Genomic DNA, 25,959 nt, shown 5'->3' with positions numbered 1-25,959 from the left:
GGAAAGAGCGGAGACCTCGAGAGAAGCCACGCAAACTGCGTTACGACTCGAATCCGTGATTCTGAAGAAACAATAGCGTATGTTCTTGATCTATTCCGATTCTTTCTTTGGATTGAGTTCCTGTTGTCTTCATGGATAAATCACAGGTAGGGGAATTGCCAGTGTTTCCTTCGGCGGAAATGGAGGGATACGTTCCGAAATCAGTTGCAGTGATCGCCTGTACGGCCATGACTATCTTCTACGTTGCGATTCTCTACGCTCCGACTCTGATCCTTCGCCTTCCTCATCCTACGTCATTGAATAACTTCATGATTCGAAGGTTCGTCTGCGCCGGGATCTCTACCATTGTGTCCATCTTCTTTTGTGCGCTCATCCTTCCTGTAAGTTCTATTCCCTCCTTTTACTTCTCCCCCGATCTTCAATGACAAAGTGATGTGCTATTGGCATTATGTTACACAAGAAAGATAAAAATTACACTGTTAATTACGGGCACGAGGATGAATCCAAGTATTGCATAATTACGTAAGGTCGAACTGCTTATCTCAGGGAATGAACTCAGTTTGCCTAATTCTGAAATTGCAAACAATTTTAAAGATGGAGGATTTTACAGCATAAGCTTGAAATCAATGAAAGAACTCGTTAGTTCATTATCAATTTCTGTCCGAACAATCATAATGGAAATTTTGAAACTGATAACAGAGCCCGCCCTTTGAAATTGTTACTTGTACCTTTTGGAAGGTCATTTTCGTTTGCCTGAACAAAAAGCATGCTGGATTCCTCTGTTGCTACCGTATCTTTAGAGGGTAAGTATGTAGTTGCTGAAGCATCCCTTTTCTCATTCCCCCCTCCTTCCCCCCAAGAAAAAATTGTATTTTTGGTTAGCATCAGTTTTACAGCCCGCTAGTGTTGCAAAATTAGATCACTCAAAAAGACTAGTTGTCTTAAAAAATTTAGCACAGTATATTTATGTACACACTACAGACATTTTCATACAGATAGAGGCAACTCTAGTAAGCCTTATACAACTCACTTGGTATGGCTACCCATACAGCATATAGCCATAGACAAAGTTAAATTAGAAATGATATCATTTTTCACCCATCCAGCCTTATGGATATATCCAGTTGGAGCCAAAAGATAATCTCTCAATCCCCACAGACATTTAGGATCCTTGGGCTCATCAGACAATACTGACCCTTTATGAGGACAATTTCTTAGACTGGAGTATACGAAGACATTCAAATATTTTTTTGTTTTCTCTGTTTCTGAAATCCCAATAATCAGAAATGGGACTTTAAGAGGGAGCTTTCCTGAGCCCAAAAGTTGTCTTAAGCCAAGAGTTAACATTGTTTAGTTGTCCTGAGAAAGTACCCACCTATTGCTGAAAGATGAAATGGTAGCTCCAGAGGATCCTTCCGGAATCAGTATGGATTAAAAGATGGGCTTATTATTCTTCCCCCTTTTCAAACATTGTTACACCCTTTGGCAAGTCTAAATCCCCTAATCTCCTCCATCTCCGGTACAAGTTATGCATATTGTTCCACTGTTAGCAAGTCTAAGAAGCTATTTTTTTACATGCATTTTGTATGAGTTTGTCTGAGCTTGCCCAAGTGGTCTAGCATTGTCATTACTATGCTTTATAGATAAAAATGTGTGAGAAGCACATTGTCTGATGACTTTAATTTTTAAAAATGTGTAAAGGTATTTATCACCTGTGCATTTATTACTAGAACACCCTTGGGGTCACATGCATATTTACCAAAATACCCTTTCCTTTGATCTCTCATGCCACAAGCAATGGTTAAGGGACAAACAAAAACTCAACTTTGTTATGAAAAATGTTGGTTTTTTTTTCTTCTTTCTTTTCTCCTGTTACTTTATGTTCCCTAACTTTTCCTATTTAATAGACTTACATTTTCACTACTTATACCCTCGTTCTACTGTCCAAGGCCTGACATTCTTTTGTTAAATGCCAGATGAGAAGGTTGGAGGCATCATCTGTACTAGGTGCTTATGGCATCCGGTTGGACCATTTGGTTAGTACACTGTACTCTTGAGTTTTCCTTTTCCTATTTTGATTTTGTTCTTTAATTTCTTTATGTAGAGTTAATCGATCAATTCAGGGATATGGTTACATTTAGTTTACGATAATCAGCAAATCACATCTTTCTATGGTATGCAGATTGGAAAAGGGTGAATAATTGCTAAATCTGCCTGCTGAAATGCAATTTTATGTATGAAACAGTGGCATGCTGTGGTCATTCCTATTTCATTGACTTCTCTGGTATACACTGGTTCTCTCGTCTCTAAGTTTATGTCACTGTTGAGTTCATGGAACCAACATGAAATTTGCGGTGAAGGCTCTTTGTCCGAGTGTGTAAAAATTGCTTCCCAAAGGTTTCTTGAGAGGATCTCTGAAATGGCGTCTAATGTTTTGGTTTGGCGTAATTACTTTGTGGTATGTATTACTTCCATTGTAACATTTTTTTCGAACCTATGTTGCTATTCCAAACTAAAATACCTTTGGCTAAGGTTGCAAGAAGGATATTATCTTTTCTTGTAATACATTTTGTTGTGTCTTATTGCCTCCACAAATTTGTAATGCTTATTATCCCTGCATGATGTGTTTTGTGTGTGTGAGTGCAAATTTTATTTAATATTGAACCATGATCCAGTTGTAACTTCTAGCCAAATTATTGCAACATGCTCTTCGGTCTCTAGAAATGGTGTAGAATCTTACCTGAAACTAAGGATTTAAGTATCGGTATCGGGTATCGTATTGGTCGGGTGATTTTAAGAGACGTATCGTATTGTATCGTATCGTATCGGAGATACATATCAACCGGTATAGAAACGCATGAAAATGATCAAAATACACATGGAAATACACTTTTGGACAATAAAAACAATATAAACAAGCAATTTGTGTCATATATCATGCATATATACTAAGAATTGTGAATAATCAATAACCAGACATGTGCGGCACATTGAAATTGTTATAAAAGATTAAAAGATGAAATTTCTTGCATGTAGAGTCACTCTATTGCCATGAAGAATGTCGGGGTGGATCAAAGTCATGTCTGTCAGGGTCTTCAACAATAGGAGCGACTATTGTGATAGATTTTAGGGTAAATATATAATCTTCTTGGAATGTGATAGATCTATACATAATGTAGTACATATATTATATACATTAGCATTTGTTTTAAATTTTAGAAGAAAATAAAAAAAAAATCATTTTAAAGAAGCAATTTTCGGTTTTGGATAAAAAATGTAAAGAAACATGGATTTTGAACTCAAATCTTTGTAAATGTATACAAAGAATGCAATACTAAGTTAGTTTAACATATTCCCTTTGAATCATAGCAAAAAAAATACAAAAAAGCAAAGATTTAAACAAAAGAATCAAGTTTTTTTCAAAAAATCTACCTTTCCCTTCAAGAACACCTTTTGATTTTGAATGTGGGCTGTTAGATGCAGCAAATGATGAGATTTCACCTCCTTTAGGATCGTTTTTGGTAAAGGAATCAAAGCCCTCAACAAATCTTTGGCAAAAACCAAGTTTAAAGATGCTTTTTGATGGGTTTCTCAAAGCTGGAACTGTTTTTTTTCGCCAGCCTGCTCCTGCTTGACTTTTCTGTTCTGAGAAGACTTGGGCCCATGTGGTTTTTAAGTTGCCGATACGTATCGAGACGTCTCGATATGTATCGGTCGATACATATCGATACGTCTCGATACGTATCGTTATTTCAAAAATAATAAAATAATGGTTTAAATCATGTCTCGTTTGTATCGATACGTATCGACCGTATCGTATTGTATCGGTATGTATCGGTCGATACATAGCGATACATTTGAGACATTTACATTAAAAAAAAAAAAGATACGTCTCGACCTGTCTCGTCTCGGCCACGACCGATACCGAGACGTATCGGCCGAGACGATACGATATGCTCCGATACTTAATTCCTTGCCTGAAACGGCTTGGAATGTTTAAGCTGTGGTTTAATGGTGAGGAACAATGAGGAGATTAGATTTTCTTGTTAAACTAAACCTAAGGTTTGATAGTATAATTTTTTTTTTATAAAAAAATAGTGGCAGGTTAGGAAATTATGCTTTAAAGTAGGATGGAAATCGGGCTTTCTGGTTAGTGTTTGAAAGGGTTGAAAAGGTTGCAGTGTTGGGTCGAATTAGATGGTATTTGATTACATTGGTGGTTTATTATGTAAGTATCTTTGGGAAAGAATAATGTTTTTCTGGCTTTGGACCAAGTAGATTTGAGAAGTTTGGTTTCTGTAGGCTAGTGTACAGGAAACAGATATACATATATTCTAGCTAAGATTTAAATTTCAAAGACATAGTTAAAATATCCCTACACATTAACCAAACTATAAAATTAACCCATAATTGAACCACAGAACTGAGCTAGTCCCAAGCTGTCCTAATTATTTCAAATAAAACCAGGCTTACATCTGGACTTATCCCAAGCACCAATTCCTTTTAATTAGAGAACTGCTATTGACTCTGATAATTAAAAAATGTAAATTAAGACAGAACCAGAACTAGATATTGTAATAATAACCATCCAAAAGACTACCATACGGACTCCGTGTGGAGTATGGACAGTAGTAGTGAGCACATTCACAAGTGGTTGTTTTATTGACAAATAAGAACATTAAACTTCAAAGTTCAGACTTAATTTGCTTTTGTACAAATCTCAATTGGCTGTACATGATTCTCCTCAGGAAGCTTAACTGTGGGTGTAAAAAATTTCTAATTTCTTGCAATTATTAGAAGCCATCAATGACAGAGATAGATGAAATATGCACATGTGCATGGTCTCAAGCATGCTGTCTAGAGTCAAGATGAGTGACCACACAACCGTATTTTCTTTCCCTTTGTTTACTATATGAATGAATTTATTTTGTTGCAGATAAAATATCCCACTTTATAACCGTGTGAGAAGTAATTAAAAAGTTTATCAAACATCATTTCTTTGTGAAAGATCAAATTACAACTTAGGATCAGGTTTTGAGTATGATGAGTTCTCCAATTAAAAAGTGATGTAGGAGACTCACCCTTGTTAACTCAATAACTTCGGGTTCATTTGGAATAAGATGAAGGTTGAAGGTTTAGATCAATTCAGGTGGGATAGGATTGAGTTATTGACGTTGAAATCAAGTATTGGTATGTCTCTTGTGATCAGATGGGCTAAAAGGATTCAAACGGAACTCTTGTATCTAATGGTAAGATTAAAACTCTCAAGATGCTGATCTGGTCAACAAAAGTTGAAGGAGATCCAGAATCCTCAGAGGAATATTTCGTAATCAATCATTAACTGAACATCTAGAACTTAACGGATCTTGAATAAAGTCAACAGCAAACTTACAAAATAAAGAGCATTGACTAAATGAAGAGTAGCAGGAGCAACCAGCAGATAGAAGGATTCTCGACAAGGATTAGGGTAATTTATCTAAAAAATAGATCCAAGGTTCAAATAATGAAGCATAGAAAGTTTAAACTAAGCCTTGGTTTGGTGGTTAAATCTCAAGTGGTGATTTCCTTAAAATTCATAAAAAAAGAAACGAAAAAAAGAAGCATCAAGAACCAAAACGACATCCCAACTATTTTTATAGACTATATTTATCATACTACAAATATCAGGAATTCGGAAACTAATAAAAGATTACCATATGACCAGTTGACCACTGAAGGCACTTATGACCTATTAAAAAAATTTCAAAGTAATCCTTGATGTCAGAGCATCTTTATGTGACGTTCATTTACTATATTCAGTAGATTTGGCTTTATGATATTTTAGTTATTTTAATATTTACTATTTATTATAGTATACAAGAGGGCGGACCTCCGCGCAACAGTAAGGTTGCTCCATTGCGACCTAGTGGTCGTGGATTCGAGTCGGGAAACAGCCTCTCCGCGAAGTGGGGGTAATGCTACGTACATTATGACCCTCCTCAGACCCCGCAGTGGGGGTACACCCTTTTCTTATTTATTATAGTATACATAAATTTTCCCTCTTCACTGAGTTTCTGTTTTGAGCTATTTGGAGTTTAAGGAGTTGATGTTTTAGTTTAAGCTGGCTTCTTTTGGAAAAGTGAAGCTCCAAAAAAGACTTTTGGGAGTTGGTTCATTTTATTTCAAAGTAAGGGAATATGGAATAAGGCAGTGTAGATCCATAAATATGCACAGGTAATTCATACTTTTAATTGTGTTTATGATTTATGATATGGCTCTCTTTATGGTTAAGGTAATGGTTCTCCGCTTCTCAGATGTATTGTTTTTTAATGCTTACCCTGTTTATGTGAACAATCCTCTGCTTAGTTTTACTTAAAAAAAAAAATATTCAGTTTTGCTTACATGATTTTCTCTGCTATCAAATCAATTGTTCAGGTTCTATTCTAGCCTGATTTCATATCCCTGTTTTAGTTGGGCCCGTTACCGGCCTGCTGGTGTGTGTGTCAGTTCTTTTACTGTGGTCTGTCTGCCATAAGAACAACAATTGTTACTTATCTGCCTGCTCAATTCCACCCAGAAAAGCAATTACCAGGTTTCTCCCCAGACACCACCACACACAAAAAACCCTCAATTGTTTCATGCTTTTTCTGTCATTACATCATCACATAAATATTTGTACTGCTTTACTGAACAGGCACCATTGACAGAAGAGTTGGTGTTCAGGGCATGCATGATACCTTTACTTCTTTGTGGGGAATTCGGAACATACAAAGTCATGTTACTCAGCCCTATTTTCTTCAGTTTGGGTAAATTGATTGTTTCCTTCTCTGAAAATTTGCATATCATGTCTGAAAAATAAATGTTCTTCATTCACCAAAAAAAAAAATTTGTTCTTCACTTGTGTTCGTTAAGTAGTTTAGTGTCATTTGCTGAGATTTTCACAAAACATTTGCTTGAGGTTAGTGATTGATATTACTTGGGGGGGGGGGGGGGAGAAGGGAAAATTGGGGAAAGGGAAAGAAAAGGGGCAAAGGATATATACCTGGAACTCCGGCTGCAACCACCACCTCTTCCGCAGTCGACCACATCAAAGAGGAAGAAGCATTTGTTAAATTATAAGTTTAAAGCAGATTTTTTAATTTTATACACTGCCCCTTTGTATTTACTAGTAAAAGAAACAAAATTTTATTTTACGTATAAGTCACTCCTCAAAATTACATCTTAAAAGGGAAAAAAGTATCAGATTTTATATTCTAAACTCCCCCTTGGTATATGCACACCTTTAGTCATCTAGGACTAGGAGCCATGACAACTATGCTTGGTGTGTATATTCTTATGATTGATGAAGAACTGGAAGGATTTTATTAAGTAAAAGTGTAAAATTGAATAAGGAAATACATGCAGCAAGAAGACAAAAACAGTGGGCAAGGAAACAGCGCCCCTGAGGAACCCAAGCTGCAAACTACTCAACCCCCCTCCCAGTAGAAAAAGCACAGTTCCAATTGTCTACCTAGCCAAACCCCTACCTGTCTTAAGTCTTAACCTCCCTCCCCCACCCAAAAAAAAAAAAAAGGAAGGAAAAATAAGGAAAGCAACTCAACCAGGAACTCCATGCCTTTACCTAGAAACCTACATCAATGAACAACATCATCATGAGCAAGCCCCAAAGATAAAAGATGGCCTGAAAGTAGGACAAAGAAAATGAAGGCCATAGCTTAGGAATTGGCCTTCCTTTGCACTGCCAGACAGTGCATCCTTCTTATTCCTTTTTTATGGCTAAAAGAAATTTTATTCAAGAAAAGTATCACTACAAAGTGCAGGGAAAGGACAGTATGAGCTGAAACTAGAACAGAATAAAGCACGATGAACATACAAAAATATAACAGACCGATACAGCAGACAGCCCTAGCTCAATCCAATTATCCCTTCCCTAAGGCTCAGTATACAGCTCCACATTTGACTAGCACGGCTACTGTAGAATTGCCTGACCTGATTCTCTACTAGAATTTGATATTCCAATGAGCGTTTATCAACCTCGCCCTCCTTGTCAGATGAGAAAATTTCAGGAACCTGAGTTCGGTAGTGGCATCCAACCAATGGCTGAATCTCTTTTGTGCCAATTATAAATTCTCAGACTGGATAGATGAGGCAAGTTCTATCCTAGTGCTTACCACCCTTAATTCAGCAATTATGGAATCTATCACCAATAGAACCTGAAATGATGATAATTTTGGGTCCATCATGATCTTGGATTGCACCACCTATTCCTGTGTAGCCTGGCAACCTGCTACCATCACAGTTTAGTTTAATTTCTGTGGGAGGGGAAGGAATCTCCTGATGGACTTGTCTAGCCCTAGTCAGATCATGCTTCTTCTATTTCCTGCTAAAGACTAGGAAGCTACACCAGAGCTGAATCAAAAAGAATGGAATTGCATGTAGATTTAACATTGAAAATGGCGTACATGTTATAGTCCGTGATATGACTTGCATAAAAAATTAGTAGAAGTCTGGAAGAGTTCTTCTTTAAATGGGAGAAAAATTACAAGGTTGTACATCCTTTGTGACAACACCAGGTTAGTGGATCCATAATTCAGGGCTTCTGCAAATATGTTGAGTTTGAAAGCCTTTTGAAAGCGTTTTGAGAGAACACAGATGGGCTTTGTAAAATATAAAGACATGTTCCATTACCTTAAAATGTAACATTGTAATGGTAACTTGGTGACACTTGATTTTGTCCTAGTTCCTGTTTCCCTTTATCTTGGCCGGCTTCTTCGTCTTCAGGGGTGGCATCTTGCCTTTGGCTTTCCTCTTCATCAATTCTTCAAATTCTTCGCTTTCCAGCTGCTCGCTTTCTCTTTGCAACTTTACCCTACATGCAGTGTTCATTTTTTTCCCCTTATGGTATCATGTAGGAACTTCTCCACTATTATTTATGGGCTTTATAAACTTTTGAATCTTCTATCTGGATTTCCCCTCTCAATTTATCCTTTAAAATTTCTTCTTTTGTTGTTCCTTGTCCATTAACTCATTTCCTTCTTGTGAGATGGTAATGGAAGGTCCTGCATTAAAAGGAATCGATAGATAATGTTATCACTTTTTCAGCATAAGTGGTACTAAAAATATCTTTTTTTTTTATAATTGTTTTGACTCTCAATTGTACATGTGTCCCATAGTTGTCAAGGTGTCGTCCAGGCTCTTTCCTGGGTCTATGGTGACAAACACGCCTTGTTGACACTTCATGAGTAAACCTTGATTTATGCTTATAGTTTTGTTTTTTTTTTTTTGATGAATATGCTTATATTATATCCTATGATTTGTTTTTGTAATACGTTGGTTTTCTCATATTAGGTCATTACTAGCATAATTATATCATACATCACAATTATGATGTGCACAAATTGGTGGTGGTGGTGGTGATGGGGTAGATAGGATGAACCTGAGGTTCAGATTACACAGCCTCTTACAAGATCCCAAGTAAACCCAAATCAGAAAAGTCAACAAAAATCAACCCTCCCCAATGAGGATCAAACTTTAATCAACACTCACAAATAGTTAGAATAGGTGATCCCCTAAATACAGCAGTGATCTACTGGTTGGATTAATCACAATCAAAAGAATATTCAAATCTGAAACTCAAAATCCAAGAATTGGAGAAATTTAATTGCAGAAAATCTGATGCAGTTAAGATTGTCCAATTGGGTCAATTGGGTCTCAGAAGACTTTATTTTGGCACATGGTTGGGTTCTATAGACCTTAGGCTTCTTATTTTTGGGTTTATTGGGGTCTAATTTATAAGCCTATAAAGTGGGGATAGTGTTAGTACACGGGATTAGCAGTTAAATTGAGTGTTAGTCTAAGAAAGCTAGCTTCAAGACTTGGCAAAGGACTAAGGATGTAGAAGATTTAAAAAGGTATAAGTCTGCCAGAAATGAAGCTAAGAAGATTGTGGGGAAAGCAAGGGCAAAGAAGTATGAGGATCTCTATTATTATCTAAACACAATGGAAGGAGAAAAAACTATCTTATAGATAGCTAAAATGAGGGAAAGGAAGAGTAGTGATTTTGATCATGTTAGATGTATTAAAAGTGACGATGGTAGAATGCTTGTAAGGGATGAGGACATTATGAAGAGATGGGATGAGTATTTTTACGACCTACTGAATGGAGACATTTCGAGTAGGAGTGACCCAAAAGACTGCATTGCCCATCAAAACACCGCACATCATAGATATATACGAAAAGTTTGGGTGTTTGATGTTAAAGAAGTCTTAAGAAAGATGAAAGTAGGCAAAACACCAGGCCTAGATGGGGTCCCAATAGAAGTATGGAAGAACTTAGGGGTATGTGGTTTATCTTAGCTAACCAAACTGTTTAACAAAATTATGAGCACAAGGAAAATGTTAGATGAATGGAGGAGAAGCATTGTGGTCCCGATCTACAAAAATAAAGGTGATATTCAGAGCTGCAACAACTATAGAGGCATAAAACTAATGTTATACTATAAAATTATGGGAGAGGGTTATTGAAGGCCACTTGAGAAGAGAAACTACTATCTTGGAGAACCAATTTGTATTTATGCCAAGTAGATCCACGATGGAAGCCATTGACTTACTCAGGAGGCTCATGGAAAGATGTAGAGTCTGCAAGAAGGATCTCTATATGGTATTTATTGACCTAGAAAAAGCATATGACAGAGTCCCTATAGAGTTAATATGGCATGTACTAGAGAAGACAAGGGTGTCGAGTAAGTATGCAAATATAATTAAAGATATTTATGAGGGTGTAGTTACTGGTGTGAGAACATGTGGAGGGCAAGGTAGGGATTCCCAATTCCGGTTGCATTACATCAAGGATCAGCTCTAAGCCCTTATTGCGCTTATCATGGGCGAGTTAACCAGGAACATTCAAGATGAGGTTCCGTGGTGTATGCTTTTTGCTGACGATATTGTTTTGCTGGATGAGACAGAAGCAGGGATGAACGCTAAGTTGGAGTTATGGAGATCAACCTTGGAATCAAGATGTTTAAAATAAGTAGATTGAAGAAGGAGTAGATGGTGTGTAACTTTAGCCCCACGAAGACGGATAATGAAATCGTGAATATTGAGAAGAGAGAGATACTACAAAGTGATTATTTTAGATATCTAGCGTCAACCATAAATAAAGAAGGTGGTTGTTTGATGTTTCACACAGAATTAAAGTGGGATGGATGAAGTAAAGGGGTGCGTCTGGGGTGTTGTATGATCGTTGTATCCCTCTAAAACTTAAAAAGAAAATTCTATAGGACAGTCGTACGACCAGCTATGATGTATGGGGCGGAATGTTGGGCAGTTAAGAAACGTGATATAGATATACTAAGTGTGGCAAAGATGAGGATGTTGAGAGGTAAAACTAGGAAAGATAAAATAAGGAATGACCATATTAGAGCTGAGCTGGGAGTTGCCCCCATACACGATAAGCTGTGAGAAAGTCGTTTGAGGTGGCATGGCCATGTTCAAAGGAGGCCTTGGGATGCCCCAGTACAGAGGAGTGATCTGATCCAGATCGAAGGAACCAAAAGGGGTAGGGGCAGGCTGAGAATGACCCTAGCAGAAGTAGTGAGGAAAGACATGCATAATTTAGGTCTTGTACCAAATATGACCTCCAATAGAGCTGATTGGAGGGCAAGGATATATGTAGCCGACCCCGTTTAGGTAGGTTATCGCTGAGTTGATGTTGCTGTGTTTCTGTCTTTGTACTTTTTTTAATTACCGTCTTTGGCTTTGCCATGTAGCCATCCCCATTTGGTTGGTATAAGATTTAGTTGTTGTTGTTGTTGTTGTGTACAAGGCTGTAACCCCTTTTATATAGAAGACTCAAAAACAGACTGAAACACTAAAAACTTAAAAAGGAAATGCCTAACCCAATTCTTAACATAAGGTAGCATAAACTGACTAGGAAACTAAATAATGAAGGAAACTGACTCAAAACAGGACTAAACTTATAGAATCCTAATCCATCCTAACTAAAACGCTTAATAACAATTAATTAAAGAAATAAAGACACTTATTTTACTGATCCCGTATGCCTAGCCTTTACCCATATTATAGGCCCATTACAAAGAAAACCCATAGGCCCAACACATACATAACCCAACCCAAAGCTTTATTTCAATAAAATAAGCCCATTTAGGTGATTTATCTGTTCAACAAATGAATAAGTTTTTATGCAATGTGAAGCTCAGGCCCTCATATTCCTCCCATCCTCAAGTGTAATGTCATCAACTCTCTGTTTTGGGTCGTTATGCTGCTTCTGAATCTTGTAATTCTAGAAACCTTTTGGGATTTGAAGCAATACTTCTGTGCTAGTTTGCCTCAACATGGTGCTTTTGGTCATGGTCTTCAGCGAGTTTGTCAATTCTAGCCAGGGAACTTCATTTTGTCATTCAATATAATCGCTTTATTTTTGTTACTTTCATTTTTAATTGTTTTTTTTTCCTTTGCTTTTTTATTCTAAATTTATAGTGAAAAAGAGAGATTGGTGTAGTAAGACAGAAAATGAAATTTAAAATTTAAACTATTTATCTGCTGATGAGTCAAAATCTTATCAATTAACCATGTTCTAACAAAATTTTCACGAGTACTAGACTAACCTAGTCTTGCATGATGTCTAATTTCTTGCAGAGTAAAGGTTTTATTTGTTTATTTATCTATGTTTTATGAGTTATGATATTAGAAAATATGGTGAATTCTCTGAAAGTATCAAATGTATTATTGGTATAGCTTCTATTTTTTAACTTTGAGGTGATCTTCCACCAATTATGGGCGTAATTCATTTGTATGATTTACCTTTTCATTTGTCAACATTGAAGCTCTGTGTTACTCTTACAGGTTAGAGAGGATTACTACTCAGTGCATTATGTTGGGCTTACCAACAAATACTTTTCCTTTGTCTGACAGACTCCTTTGAGTTTCAAGGCCCTTCACCATTACAATTTTCTTTTTAAGTTAGGACTGATGTCTGTATTTTAGGATATGGTCGTCTCTCTGGCATTCTTTTTAAGGTTCACATGATTGATATTTCATTTGTGTACTTCAGTTTGATCCTGCACTTAATAGTAAGACAATTTGAAGTTAACAATATTTAGCATCCTCAAATTTGTTTCAGTATCTTTTTCTCTGATATCTGCTTTTTTTGTATGCATACACAAGAAGAAAAATCTTCTGTATTTTTCTCTAAGCATTTGTATGAAGTTGGAATGGAATTCTTATTGCATTATCATTACTTTGCAGCGCATTTAAACCATTTTCTAGAGCTTTATTGTCAGCAGAAATATACCTTTATCAAAGCTTCTATGATAGTAGGTATGTATCCCTTTTGTCTTGCTGAGTCAATTGATCTGATTTGAAATTTTCTTTATGAATAGTCTGTATGTATTTGCTTCTTATTTGTTTGCGAGTTTGAATATTTTACTTGGTAGCTTTAAATGGGTTTTTCTTTATCATTGAAAGGTAACAATCTTAGAACTCAGAAAATTTTGTCATCTACTTATTTCAATTTATGATGAACTCTTATTGCTGATAATTGTACTTGGCCAATAAGTGAGTTTCCCTCAGAACACATAATATGTATCTGCAGCCATATAATATATTCGATGATATTAACTAACTACAGGTTTTCTTTGTTAACTGCTGAAGCTCAAGCAAACACACTGCCCAGTACCCACATCTCCTGTCGGTACCAAATAATTCCCAATGATGACTGGTTTTTCAATCCTTTTTTCCCCCCTTAAATATGAGTCCTTCTTAAATCCTTGAAATTATCTCTGTATTATTCAAGTCCCTGATAAAGATGCTTTTAATAATCTTTTTTCCCTAATTGCTTTTAGAATCTTGTAAAAACTTGCTTTATTGAATAATCATTTTCTTATGTGGAGACTTCATTGTGGTTGTGCGACCACTGATGTTTTACATAAAGCCTCACACTTTGGAACAGCATATGACATGGACTGAGAGTAGAGGTTTCAGGGTTCTATGTTCTGGTACAGCACAAAAATTATGATGGCCTTGATCAAGGATTGAAATCTTGGATTTTAGAAATGGTGAGACTGTATGGAAGGGTATGGTTATTAGAAAGTTCAGATGTATTTGCTGTGGCATCTCAATTCTCAATTCAGTGCTCTTCTTACTTTTGGTAGACCTTTTTTACCCACAAAGCCATATGGGTTTAAGGAACTGGGAATTTGTCGCTAAAGTTCAGTTTTCTGCATTAGCCATGGATTGCTACATTACAGAAAATCTTACTATTGTTCATTACATATGTGCTACTTCTGTCTGCCAACCAACTGACCCTTTGCTGGTGAAGTGTGATGAGGATTTTTTTCTGTGAATTGAAGGAAGCCACTCTATGGGGTCATATTAATTGCTTGAAAGGCCTGAAAGAGAATGTTGTTCTGGGGGAATGATACCTGTTGGTACTGGATTCAAAGGATTGGTGTGCCGTTCAAGGGAACATAATAACATTCCTTTGAAAATAAAAAGCAAAATCCAGAGGGATTGGAGATTTTTGGGCCTAATCACCTCTTTCACAATCCTTTTATCTGGCCTTGTATAATACAGAGGGCCGTGCTAAATATATTAATAAAATCCTTTAGCCTATTAACAAAATAAAGGGTAAGGATGGATTAGTACACCATACATACAGATTAATTAAATGGACATGTGAACCAAACACTTGGAAGAGATTTGATCAGCAATGTTGATCTCGTCATTATCATCTTCACCAATGATCCATCAACTACATCATCATCTCGTCATTATTTTCACTAATAAAGTTTTTTTTTTATATTTACTAATCATTATTCATAGATGATTTCAGGTTATTTTAGTTTTATTTCAAACGTTTGGATGACTCCCCCCAACCCCCCCCCCCCAAAAAAAAAAAAAAAAAGAAAGAAAGAAGAAAAAGCTATGATCTGATGGTTGTGCACGAGTTCCGTTCTATTGATATTTGAAACTAAAGTTTCTGACCTGTTAATTTTTCTCATTGGGTCTACAACCACAACCATAGCCTCTGGATATATTAGATCTTGCCCTTGTTTATTTTAATATTAATGTGAACATTATGTATTTTGATGCATTTAGTTGGCTTCCATTTTATTCTAAACGTTTGTGTCTGTCCTTGGTAGGTCTCCAGCTTTGCTACACTGTGATTTTTGGGTGTTATGCATCTTTTCTCTTCATGCGAACTGGTCAGTGACTACTCATGATGTAGGCTTTACTGCTATTATTATTGTGGGAATGTGTTGATTAACCAAATGTTCTCTCATTTCCATTGCAAGTGAGACTTACTCTGGACTTTCATGTCATTGTTTAGTTTAATAAAATAATTATCAATTACCATTGCAGTGCTTATGGAAGCCATTATAATAGTGGTGGGTCTTTTGCTAGTGAAAATGGGCCATAATGAGGTGCAGGTCCTGCTTTCACAGGGTCTGTAATGCAATCCAGGGTCCCAAAAACCCCGTTGTATCTTCTGTCTGATCCTCCTCCTGCTGACTCTAAGGAACCCTCTGACATAAAAGCCTATGAAGACTGGATGCGGGAGAATGATACCGTTCTTATTTGGTTTTGGAATAGCATGGATCAGTCCATTGCCACTAATTGTGTTTCAATCCATGGCTAAAGGGGTGTGGGAAGATTTGAAGAGGACCTTCTCTCACGAGAAAAATATATCCTGTGTCTATGATTTATATGCTCCAGCTTGAGGAGGAGTATTAAAGTGTAAAGTGTGGTTCTATAGGAGTCGTGGACCCCTATTGGACCCACTAATGTGGCTGTTGGTTTGAGTAATTGAAGCAACGCACGATAGCTGGTTTGTGTCTATCGTGAGTGTTGTGTAGTTAGAGTTGGTTTGTGTTTCTTTGGGAAGTTTCCTACTTTTTCTATATTTCCTTGTAATAGCTGGTTTCACTCAATATAAATAAAGTATCAATCCAGCAATAGAAATTACTCACTGGTTCAATTACTGGATCAGTTCTTCTATTCTTCTCTCTCTCTCTCTCTTTCGTTTCTCTTCTTGTTCCTTCTCAACCTTGATCTCTACCTGAGTGATTATTAAGCTGTCTCTTTTGTAACATGTATGGACTGTTTCTTTTGACTTTGAAGTATCTTCTAGATTCATCCAAAACGTTGAAGTTCCCTTTGCATACTTCGAACCCCAATTTGAAGAGTTTGAACCCCGCTTTGGAGGTCAACTAGGATCCATGACTACAGAATGGTAGGCTCTGATACAAAAATTGATGCTGCCAGCCATCCCTGATCTTAGATTTAGAAATCAATGATTTGATTCACTGCAACACATGTCCAAGTCTAGGCTTCTTTCATTACAAATCAGGGGCTGAGAAGCTTGCTGGTTTGTATGTTTCAGCAGCATGTGATGGAGAGAAGAAGGGGTTGCTGCCTAGGAAAGAAGCAGATCGATAGCAGGGATAAACAGAGATGCGAACTTCAAAGAAGAGGGAGAGTGAACATTACTGTGCACAGTGAAGAAGAAAGAGAAGAGATGGTAAAACAAAACTAATCCCGAACAAGGGAATTCCAATGGGAGACTAGCTCGTGACAGGATCGCGGGGAAAAGGACCAATCAGATTAGAAGAAAATTGAATAACTCAACCAGAACTAATTTGATGTGCACGCAGATGCATCTGGTTGATTGCTGTTCTCTGATGGTTCTCCGGCAATGACTCCGCCTCCCCCAACAGCCCTGCTCGCTGCCTGCGCCGATGCTCCTCCTCCTGCACTCCCCCCCTCCCCTGTAACTTCCTCTTTTCCCTCTCTCTGTCCTGCCCCCTCCAACCAAAAAACACCCACCATTGCTGCCTCCCCCCCTGCTCCATCCCCTTCTAACCCTGCATTAACCTCTTCTCCTCCTCCCAGCCCTGCACATCCCCAAAACTCCCCTCCTCCCACCACTTGGACTTCCCTCCTCTCCGGCACCCCCTCTACCCCTGACCGACATTCCCTGCACTTTGTCCCTCCCTCTATTGTTGACGACTCTAAGGTGGGCTTCTGTCCAAAGGGCCTGCTTGATGATGAGATCTCCAAATGGCACTGCTGCCTCGTGGGGCACTTTCTTGGCGCCTGTCCACCCTTCCATGTTGTCAAATCTTCACTGCAAAAGCAATGGCGCACGGCAGGGGCTGTCTTCACTTACCTTCTATCCAGCGGCATCTTCATCTTCAGATTCTCTGACGACTCCGACAAGTTCCGTGCCATGGAGGGTGGTCCATGGCTGGTTGGCAAGAAACTGATATTCCTCAGGCAATGGGACCATCGCTCCTCTCTCAACAAAATCGACCTCAAATCCATCCCTATCTGGGTCAGTCTGCCAGGTCTTCCATTTCACTATTGGTGTGCCTCTGGACTCAGCCTCGTCGGATCGACCATTGGCAACCCTCTCTTCTCCGACGAGCGCACCAAAAAAATGGATCGTCTCTCCTTTGCATGCATCTGTGTGGAGATCTCTGCAGAAGATCGACCCCCTGACTCTGTCCTCATCCAGGAAGAAGATGGTCATTCTTTCTCTCAAAGGGTGACTTACGAGTGGCTACCCCAATATTGCTCCATCTGCAAAACCTTCGGCCACCCTTCGAAACAGTGCCTTCTGGCTGTTGATGCCTCTGTTGATGTCACTACTGCTCTGTCGTCTCCCTCGATCACTGCTACAGTTCCATTTGTTGAAGCCGAGACCACAGTCGATGCCTCTACAGCAGCGCTGCTTACTGTGGAGGAGGTTGTAGCCCTTGGGGAAGACAATGACGCTGTTATGATCGCTGCTGGGGAAGACGACGCCGCTGTTCATGCTCAGGCGACAAATTCTTCGGCGACAGGCAAATCCATAGTGTTTGAAGGCCCCTTGAAACCTTCACGTGGCCGGAAAAAAGACAGGAAACGCCACCGGGATTCCCGACCATGGCGACTCCCCCGATGCTCACCTACCTCGTGGATTAGTTGACGTTGACCACAACAGATTCGTGGTACTGCGGACCCTCGATACTGGTGACGATAGTGAAGTTGCAACCTCGATTAGTCCTCTCGAGTCCTGCCTGAACTGTGGCGACGACCTACAGGCTTCCCCTGCCGTTACCTCTGCGGAACCCCTTTTGCCTTCGTCCTGCTCCTTTTCCCCTTCTGGAAACCCAAAACTTACCTTAACCCCTAATATTCAAACCTCACCTCCCTCGATGCCCATAACCCCTTTTACTAATACCCAATATCTCTCTCCCACACGTGTCCCACTTAACCACCACCCATACCCTTTTGTCCCATCTCTTGTCAACTCTCCTTCTGACCCGATCCATCAACCCGCAACCCTATCCCACTTAAACCACCAAGCCCACTTAACTTTAGACACAACTTCTTTTCCCCCCTGGCCGAACTACTTCCAACCTGCTCCTGGTCCTTCAGCCGGTCCCACCCGGGCCCTTTACCCTTCATCCCATTACCCCTTAGCCCCCGGAGCCCCCTTTTCTCCTCTGGTTTGCTTTCCCCCCTTGAGAGAATACCGCCTGAGGCCCCGAAGTGTTCCCCCGGGGTCTCGGGTTAGCTCTACCGATGGCTGGTTGCCCCCTCCCCCCCTTTGATCATGATCCCTTGGACCATTTGGAATGTCCGCAGCCTCAATGCCCCGGCCCAACAAGCTGAGATTCGTGACCGTATCAAATCTTCCAAATCCACCCTTTGCTGCCTCCTTGAAACAAAAGTTCTCGAACCCAACTCCTCCCGCATCGCTCACTCTCTTGCTCCCTCATGGTCTTTCCTCTCCAACTACACTCACTCTCCACATGGCAATATCTGGGTCCTCTGGGATCCATCCAAATTCCATATCTCGGTCTCCGCCTCCCCTCAATATCTCCATCTTAGCATATCCGACCACCTTCACAACCACCTCCTCTTCTTCACCATGGTTTACGCTTTCAATCGCCATCTGGATCGGCTCCCTCTTTAGGACGACATCCGCTCCATTGCTCTGTCTGTTGAATCCGCCCCTTAGGGCATGGGTGGCGACTTCAATGTTGTCCGATATAGTCACGAAAAATTGGGTGGCTCCCCCATCGACCACCAAGCTGTTGATTCCTTCAATTCTTGTCTCGAGGATACGGGACTTAACGACCTTAGATGGTCGGGTGCCGAGCTTTCTTGGCACAATAAGCGCTTTGGCCAGGACAGAGTAGCTTGTAAGCTTGACCGTGTCCTCGTAAATGACCTCTGGCTCTCCGCCCTTCCTTCTTCTTATGCCGTCTTCGACCTACCCGGCCTCTCTGACCACTCTCCCATCTCTCTCTTTATTCTCCCGTACTTATCCTTTGGAGCTCCCTCCCCCCTATCCCCCCTGATCATCGAGGCAGAGGTGACACCATCTTGTGGCTTCTCTCCCCCTCTGGCAGCTTCAGTTCCCACTCCGCTTAGGACATGGTTAGACATAGAGGGACCCCTTGTCCTTGGCATAAAGTTGTTTGGTTTAAAGGGCACATCCCTAGACAGAGCTTTACCACTTGGCGCGCCCTTTCAAACTGCCTCCCAACCCAAGCTTTCCTCTTGCATCGTCATATGCAGGTTTCCTCCAGCTGCTGCCTTTGCTGGAATGGGCACGAAGATGCAGAGCACCTGTTCTTCTCTTGCCCCTTTGCTGCCTCCATCTAGAACCGTGTCCTTCACCACTGTTGGCCCACCCAGAGATCGCCTCTGTCCCTATCCAGGGAATGGGTTTGGATTGATATGACTTTCGGAGGCAACTCGATATGCGATTCGATTGGGAAGCTTGCGTTTTGCGCCACTGTCTCCCACATTTGGATGGAACGAAATCTTAGAAGATGGACGTCCGACTCTCGCTCTTTCGGCAAGATTTGGAAGGCCATCTACTTTGATGTTTCATCCAAAGCTGCATCCCTCCCCCTTGCTGGTGTAAACGATACCCCAAGGAACAGGCTTATTGTTGTCTCCTAGGGTCTTCCTATCTCCATTTTGCGCACTGGCTAGTCCCTAGCTTTTTGTTGTTGGCCCTAGGGCTTGTATTTTCCTCTTCTTTCTTCGTAATTAACTTGTTATTCATCCAAAAAAAAAAAATAAAAAAAAACTGATGTGCATAAAATTCTCTTCGATTGCTCTAATCAATCAGCATACCTGGTCTGCAAAAGATGACCTATCTGACGAACAGATTTAGAGTTATGAAGCAAACCCACCGGAGACAGGAAAGCTAGCAAGCTGTAGGATCAATGGACAAATTCAAAGAAGAAGGTAGAAGAACTAGAATAAGAACAGAAGTGAAGAAGAGAGAGAAAAGATCACATCTGTTAAAAGCAGTTCAGGAGAAGGAAGAAATCGTGTTTGGGATACCAACCAGTATGCACTGCTCAACAACACCAAAACTCTTGAAAAAAGCTCAAATTTCTTTGCTCAAAACATCCTTAATTGATGGGATGTGTATTACATATATAAAGACCTTCTGAAATTTCCAAAATTGACACATAAAAGGACTCCTAATCACTCTCACACGCTCAATAAGTGAATAAACTCAAAACAAAACTCTATCTAGGTATTATTATCCTAATCTAACTCAAACACTTAACTTAATTACTAATTCTGTGTACTAACTTCACACCCACTTTCTGGGTTTATAAATTAGGCCCATTACAATAAAACCCAAGAATATAAAAGGCCCAACCTACATATAACTATCCGAAGTTCAATTTCAGCTTGTTGGACCGTCACCTGCACCTTGTGAGCACATCCCAAGCTTACTCATAGGCCTCTATGTGGGATTGATTAAAATGTAAAATACTATTAGAACCCTTAACTTGTAAAATACTAAAACCCCAAAATAGAAACTAAATTTAATAAGACTCTACTAAAGATAAAACTAACAGCTAAGGAATTGGCCCCACAAGATCCCTATAACAATTTCTATTAGATATATCCTAAGCTAATATCTAATGAGCCCCACCACTAATTAAATTTTTTATTTTCGTGCACCACTTTAGCCCTCACTTTTTGGACTTGAAATTGAGCCCATTATAAATAAGACCCAAAGAATTAAAAGCCCATACCCCATGGATATTAAAATAGGACTATTTTTTGGACCGGTCTAGCATTAAAAGGCTTCTGACTCACTTCAATGGATGAGTGCTTTGATTGAGCTGATTTTGGTCTAAAGGTATTTTAGATGTTTTCGTCTGATTGTACATCAGATTGATTCACACATTTCATCAACAAGAAGATCGAAACTTGAAAGAAAGTGTTCCTGTATAATGTAATATAGGTACAAGGATGGCCATACAAGGATTACAAATTAATTTTTCTTAGGGTTAATCAAGTGGTATGGTTGCAAAGAATAATTACAATCATAAACATAAAAATTAACTAGACTCTAGTCCACCAGTAAACAAACCCAAAATACCCTGATTATCTCAAAGAAGAGATTTAAATATCTCCTAAAACATAAACTCTTAGCTGCATTACATGGATGTTGATGCCTTAGAAAGTGGTGGGGTCCATTTGGCATTATGTGGCTCACATGATATCAACCCTATTTTGTGCGATCTGCATGACTTTAGATTTTCCTTGGCTCCTGTCCTGCTCCTGCATTATTACGGTTTTCCAGCGTTGGAAATAGTGCTTATAATGTTCTCGATGGAAATCTAGGATCTGTTAGATTTGAGTTTTTCCATTGTTCCTAATCTGCTTCACTACCTTTTTTCTGAGGTTTGCAATAGTGCCTATAAGAGTCGTAGTGGTGGGTAGCCATTACGTCATTGTGAAATGACCTTAATCATATTGTTCAATTTTGTCAACTGCTATAATATTTTAGGGAAAGGGTTTTTCCCCATGCTGCCAGGTTGGGGGGGGGGGAATCTCCTTTGCCACACCAATGGCCCACATGGTCAAAGGAGGAAAGAGAAGATAGTGAAAAAAAACAATGTGAGAGGGCGCATGGTACATTGGCTGTGGGAAATTTTTTCCCAATATTTTATTATCAAGTTATTAAATTTTTTTTTTGTGACATATCAAAAGCAATTGAATAATATTAGAGTAATACTAAAAAGTTCTAATGGCGGAAAGGAAAAGGATAATGGATGTTATAGGTCCAGTACCATTAAAACACTTTTGTTACTGCCTGTGATTGCTGGTCTGACTTCCAGGCATGCTTCAATAGATCTTGGTGTGGCAGATTAAAAATGCCTACTATGCTCTTGTTTATGTAGTATGATGACCAGGAATGCCTTAATAGGTCATGTGTGCCAGATAAAAACACTGAATATGCTCTTGATTATGTAGTATGATGACCTTCAACACATTGTGATTCCTTACAGGACATCTCCTTGCTCCAATAGTTGCTCATATATTTTGTAATATGATGGGATTGCCTGCCTTGTCCAGACGGAATAAAGGTATTTCAATTTGCTACTTGGATCTTAAGCTGCCTTTTTTTTTCTTTCTTCCAGAAAGTATTTTATTGCCAACTGAGCTATGCCTTCAGTAAATGGCCTATAATATCCACAGACAACAGACCTCTGAGCCAATTTGGGGCTTTCCCTTAGAACTGACAGGTCAGTATCTGCACTTATGGCAAGGTTGACCATCCAGTCAGAACAACCATATGTTTCCTGTTCCCATGCCCCAGTTGAAATTGTCAGTTGCGTCGCTGTAGCTCCCATACGTCTGATAATGTGTTGGATTAGGGATCCCTGTCACTGGCATTTCCTCAGTCCTTTGTATTGCTGCCATGGACTCTGATTGTGGCAGTTGCTGTATGCCATTGTTCCCAAGCCAGAAATAATACATCCTGTAATGCTACAAGTCTGGCCACCATGTTGGTTGTATTGCCCTGCTTCCTTGTATAGCCATATATCCATCTGCCATAGCAGTCTTGAGTGAGTCCACCAGCACCGGCTGCTCCTTGATGTCCTTTAGAAGCTCCATCACATTTGAGTTTGTAATAACTGATTGAAACGGTCACCATGAAGTCCACCTCTTCTGCCTGTCTTGCTTGATTCTGTCCTTGAGACGAGAAAAAAATTGTTAGCAATGACCTGAAATATTGATCTTTCAGTTTAGAGTTCATGTTGATTATTGATCTTTCAGTTTAACTGTACTTCAGTACTTCTTAGTACTTTATGTTGATTATTATTCTTTCATTCGACTCTTTTTTCCTTTAAAACCATAGAGCCTTTATTGGTTCCACCACTAGATTGGTCCCTACTCTGATATTCATAAAATCTCAAATCTCAAGCCATTTTAATTTGTCTCTGGCAGATATATCGACTGTAATTTGGATTGTATCATCCATTATTTTTTCAGGATATATTTTCTTTATTAAAGATTTGAGTTCAGGACTATCACTAATGTGACAGTTAACATTTTCAGGTTTAACAAGTGTTGCATTTGTGGCTGGCGTGGCTGGTTTTTTATGGTTTCTTTTTCCTGCCACCCATCCGGATTTGTATAATGACAGAACAGATAGTTGCAGGTGTTGGCACGGGTACTGTAGATGGAACTGAAATTGTGTGAAATATTCCTTTATCATGATATGGGTAGATCTGTATGGATATCAAATGCTATTATTGTATTTTAAGTTCTTGATTTTTTTCACAATGCTGTAGCATTTGATTGATTCAAACACCAATGATTACTGTGGGACTTGGTAGAAATTCGGATCACAACTATCCAGTCTAGAACGGGGATACTAGTTCCCCATTGCTCTAAAAACTTACCATAAACTGATCACAACTTAGAAGGGGGAAAAATAATGTTTAAGTTTCTTTAAGGCAAGTTTTAAAGTATTGGTATCAACCTATTAGGCAGTGTATTGGAAAGGTGATTTTAAGAGATCTCGGAAATGTATCGGAGTTCGGAGAAAAGAAACCTTGGATACACTAAAGATGTGCATGAATACATGCAAAACTAGTGTTTTATAAGTATAATTCACCATAAATAAGCAATATATAATGATATGTAATCATAAGTATAGTACACCATAAATAAGCTATATAAATCAGATACGTATCTATACTTGACACAGTTGCTAATCAAAGAGAATCAGCAAATCGGATCGAGAATAGCCCAATTCAGATTGGGATTGACAGTCACTAATCTCAATTTCCGATGAGTCGATATGGTCGATTTCTGGATAAAGACTCGGAATCATTGAAATATTCCTTGAATATGCCAATTCTAAGGCTTTCTCAGACCGATACAAGCTGATTCCATCACCAAACGTGTTTTAAAACCCTGTTTGTGAATGATTCCATCGAGAATGGCATACAAATAGTTTCTATTCGTTGAAACAATTTTACAGGAATTGGTTTATGATAGGTAGTAGAGCAATGGATGGCCATCGTGCTTGGTATTTGATGCACAGGTAAGTCCAATGGTTTTTTATCTACCTATAAAGATTTTGGGAGAGGTAAGATGGGAAGGGCAGGATGGTCCTTTTTCATGGGGAAGGGGAGAGAGATAGGCATAGGATAGGCACACGGGCGGCGTTTTTACTCTTTTCCCAAAGTTTTCAGCCCAATTTTACAATTGAGAAAGAGGATCAAAGGGAAAAGGTTGTCTAAGAAAGTGGTGTAGGATACATCAATGCTCTCTACCTCTATCTATCGCGTCTTCACACCTTTTTTTTTTTTTTTTAGTTGCCTCTTCACACTTTCTCTCATCTCTGCCCCTGTACACAACCGCCATGCTCCCTCTCTTGTATTCCTACCTGGCTTGTTCAAAGAACCCTCTCCTTTAAAAGATAGGAGCAAAATGGAGTGGTCATTGAAAATTCACAAGGAACAAATGGCTTGTATAATTGAGTTAGAAAATCAAATTCAACACACGTCTAATCTAAGTGGGCCTTTTCCCCATTACTTTCTAGAGGTTTACTAGTTTCTTCACAGCCTTAGTTGTCTGTTGGGAGGTGAAGGTTCTGGGCAGTTCTGGGCATGGGAAACCACCATTTTATTTTTTTGTGTGTTATTTTTTCAAAATAAGTGATGGTATCTTGGTCAACTATACAATTGCTCTTAAGGGAAGACAATAGCCCCAATATATTTTTAGATTCTTTTCCACAATCAAGAAAAATATACAAATTTAGTAATTGATATTTGGAGTAGATTTCATAGTCTAGAGAGTTCTCTAGTCCTGCATAAATATTCACCATATGATAGATTAGACACAAATGAAATTTTCTGGACATATAAACCCAAGACTCCCTTATCATATGTCAATTTTCAATTAAAATGGAGTTGGTCAAGTAGTACAATAAAGCTTTGAAACTCCAATGAAACATAAAATATTTTAAAAAATTAATAGATGACTGAAAATCCAAGGAATCCACCATTACATGTGGAAGGTTATGTGGATGAATATAAGTTTAAAATCGTGTGGCCAATATGGATCAAATCTAGAAATCCATTTGGTTACCATGTAGTAAAAGTTGGTATCGAACTAGAGATACCGTCTAATCTTACTAGAAAGCACGCAGTCATCGCTTGGTGAATTTTATGTAACTATCAAGTACACACAGTGTCACTTGTGATCATGGTTCGTAATCTTGGATCAGATCGATATCAATCGAGATCGATCCTGAGACTGATCTGATCCACGTGTACGGGCAAGGGTGAAAAAGATTAAAAAAATCAGATTTTTTTTTACAAAAACAGGGGCTAAAGTGTCATATTTGGCCCAAGTTTGTGCGATTCCAATCCGATCCACCGATCCGATACTACCGAGATTACGAACCAGTCGTGATCGTTAAAACACAAATCCGTTGGAATGAATCAAGTGATCTAAAGGTGTAATTGGGTCCCAGTAACACTTTATACCAATCTGACGGCCATCATGACATGATGATCAATGGCACTGCGGGTTCATCAGAATTCAAGTTGGAACCATCCTGACGAAGAAGCCTATCACTGAGACTGGCCTTCACAGTTTGGTACTACTTGGGTTGCTTCCTTGTTC

The 25,959-nt window shown here is 39.0% G+C and overlaps 1 protein-coding gene across 2 annotated transcripts; it reads left to right on the top strand.

The window, feature by feature from the left end:
* Window positions 1–23,656, top strand: LOC122648618 (CAAX prenyl protease 2). 2 transcript variants are annotated; one of them, XM_043841829.1, is made up of 9 exons: window positions 1–380; window positions 1,977–2,036; window positions 2,246–2,458; window positions 6,674–6,785; window positions 13,246–13,317; window positions 14,151–14,189; window positions 15,141–15,203; window positions 22,323–22,400; window positions 23,377–23,656. In XM_043841829.1, exons 1-9 carry the CDS (start codon window positions 132–134, stop codon window positions 23,508–23,510), a joined length of 1,020 nt encoding a protein of 339 aa, XP_043697764.1. In that variant the 5' UTR covers window positions 1–131; the 3' UTR covers window positions 23,511–23,656. The 2 variants fall into 2 exon arrangements, with proteins under 2 accessions (XP_043697764.1, XP_043697765.1); XM_043841830.1 differs by lacking the exon at window positions 14,151–14,189.
* Window positions 23,657–25,959: the final 2,303 nt, after the last annotated feature.

This window comes from Telopea speciosissima, chromosome 1, assembly GCF_018873765.1.
Source record: "Telopea speciosissima isolate NSW1024214 ecotype Mountain lineage chromosome 1, Tspe_v1, whole genome shotgun sequence".
Classification (NCBI taxonomy): domain Eukaryota; kingdom Viridiplantae; phylum Streptophyta; class Magnoliopsida; order Proteales; family Proteaceae; genus Telopea; species Telopea speciosissima.
The sequence above is the reverse complement of the archived record's forward strand: the minus strand, read 5'-3'. Positions and strand labels throughout refer to the sequence as shown.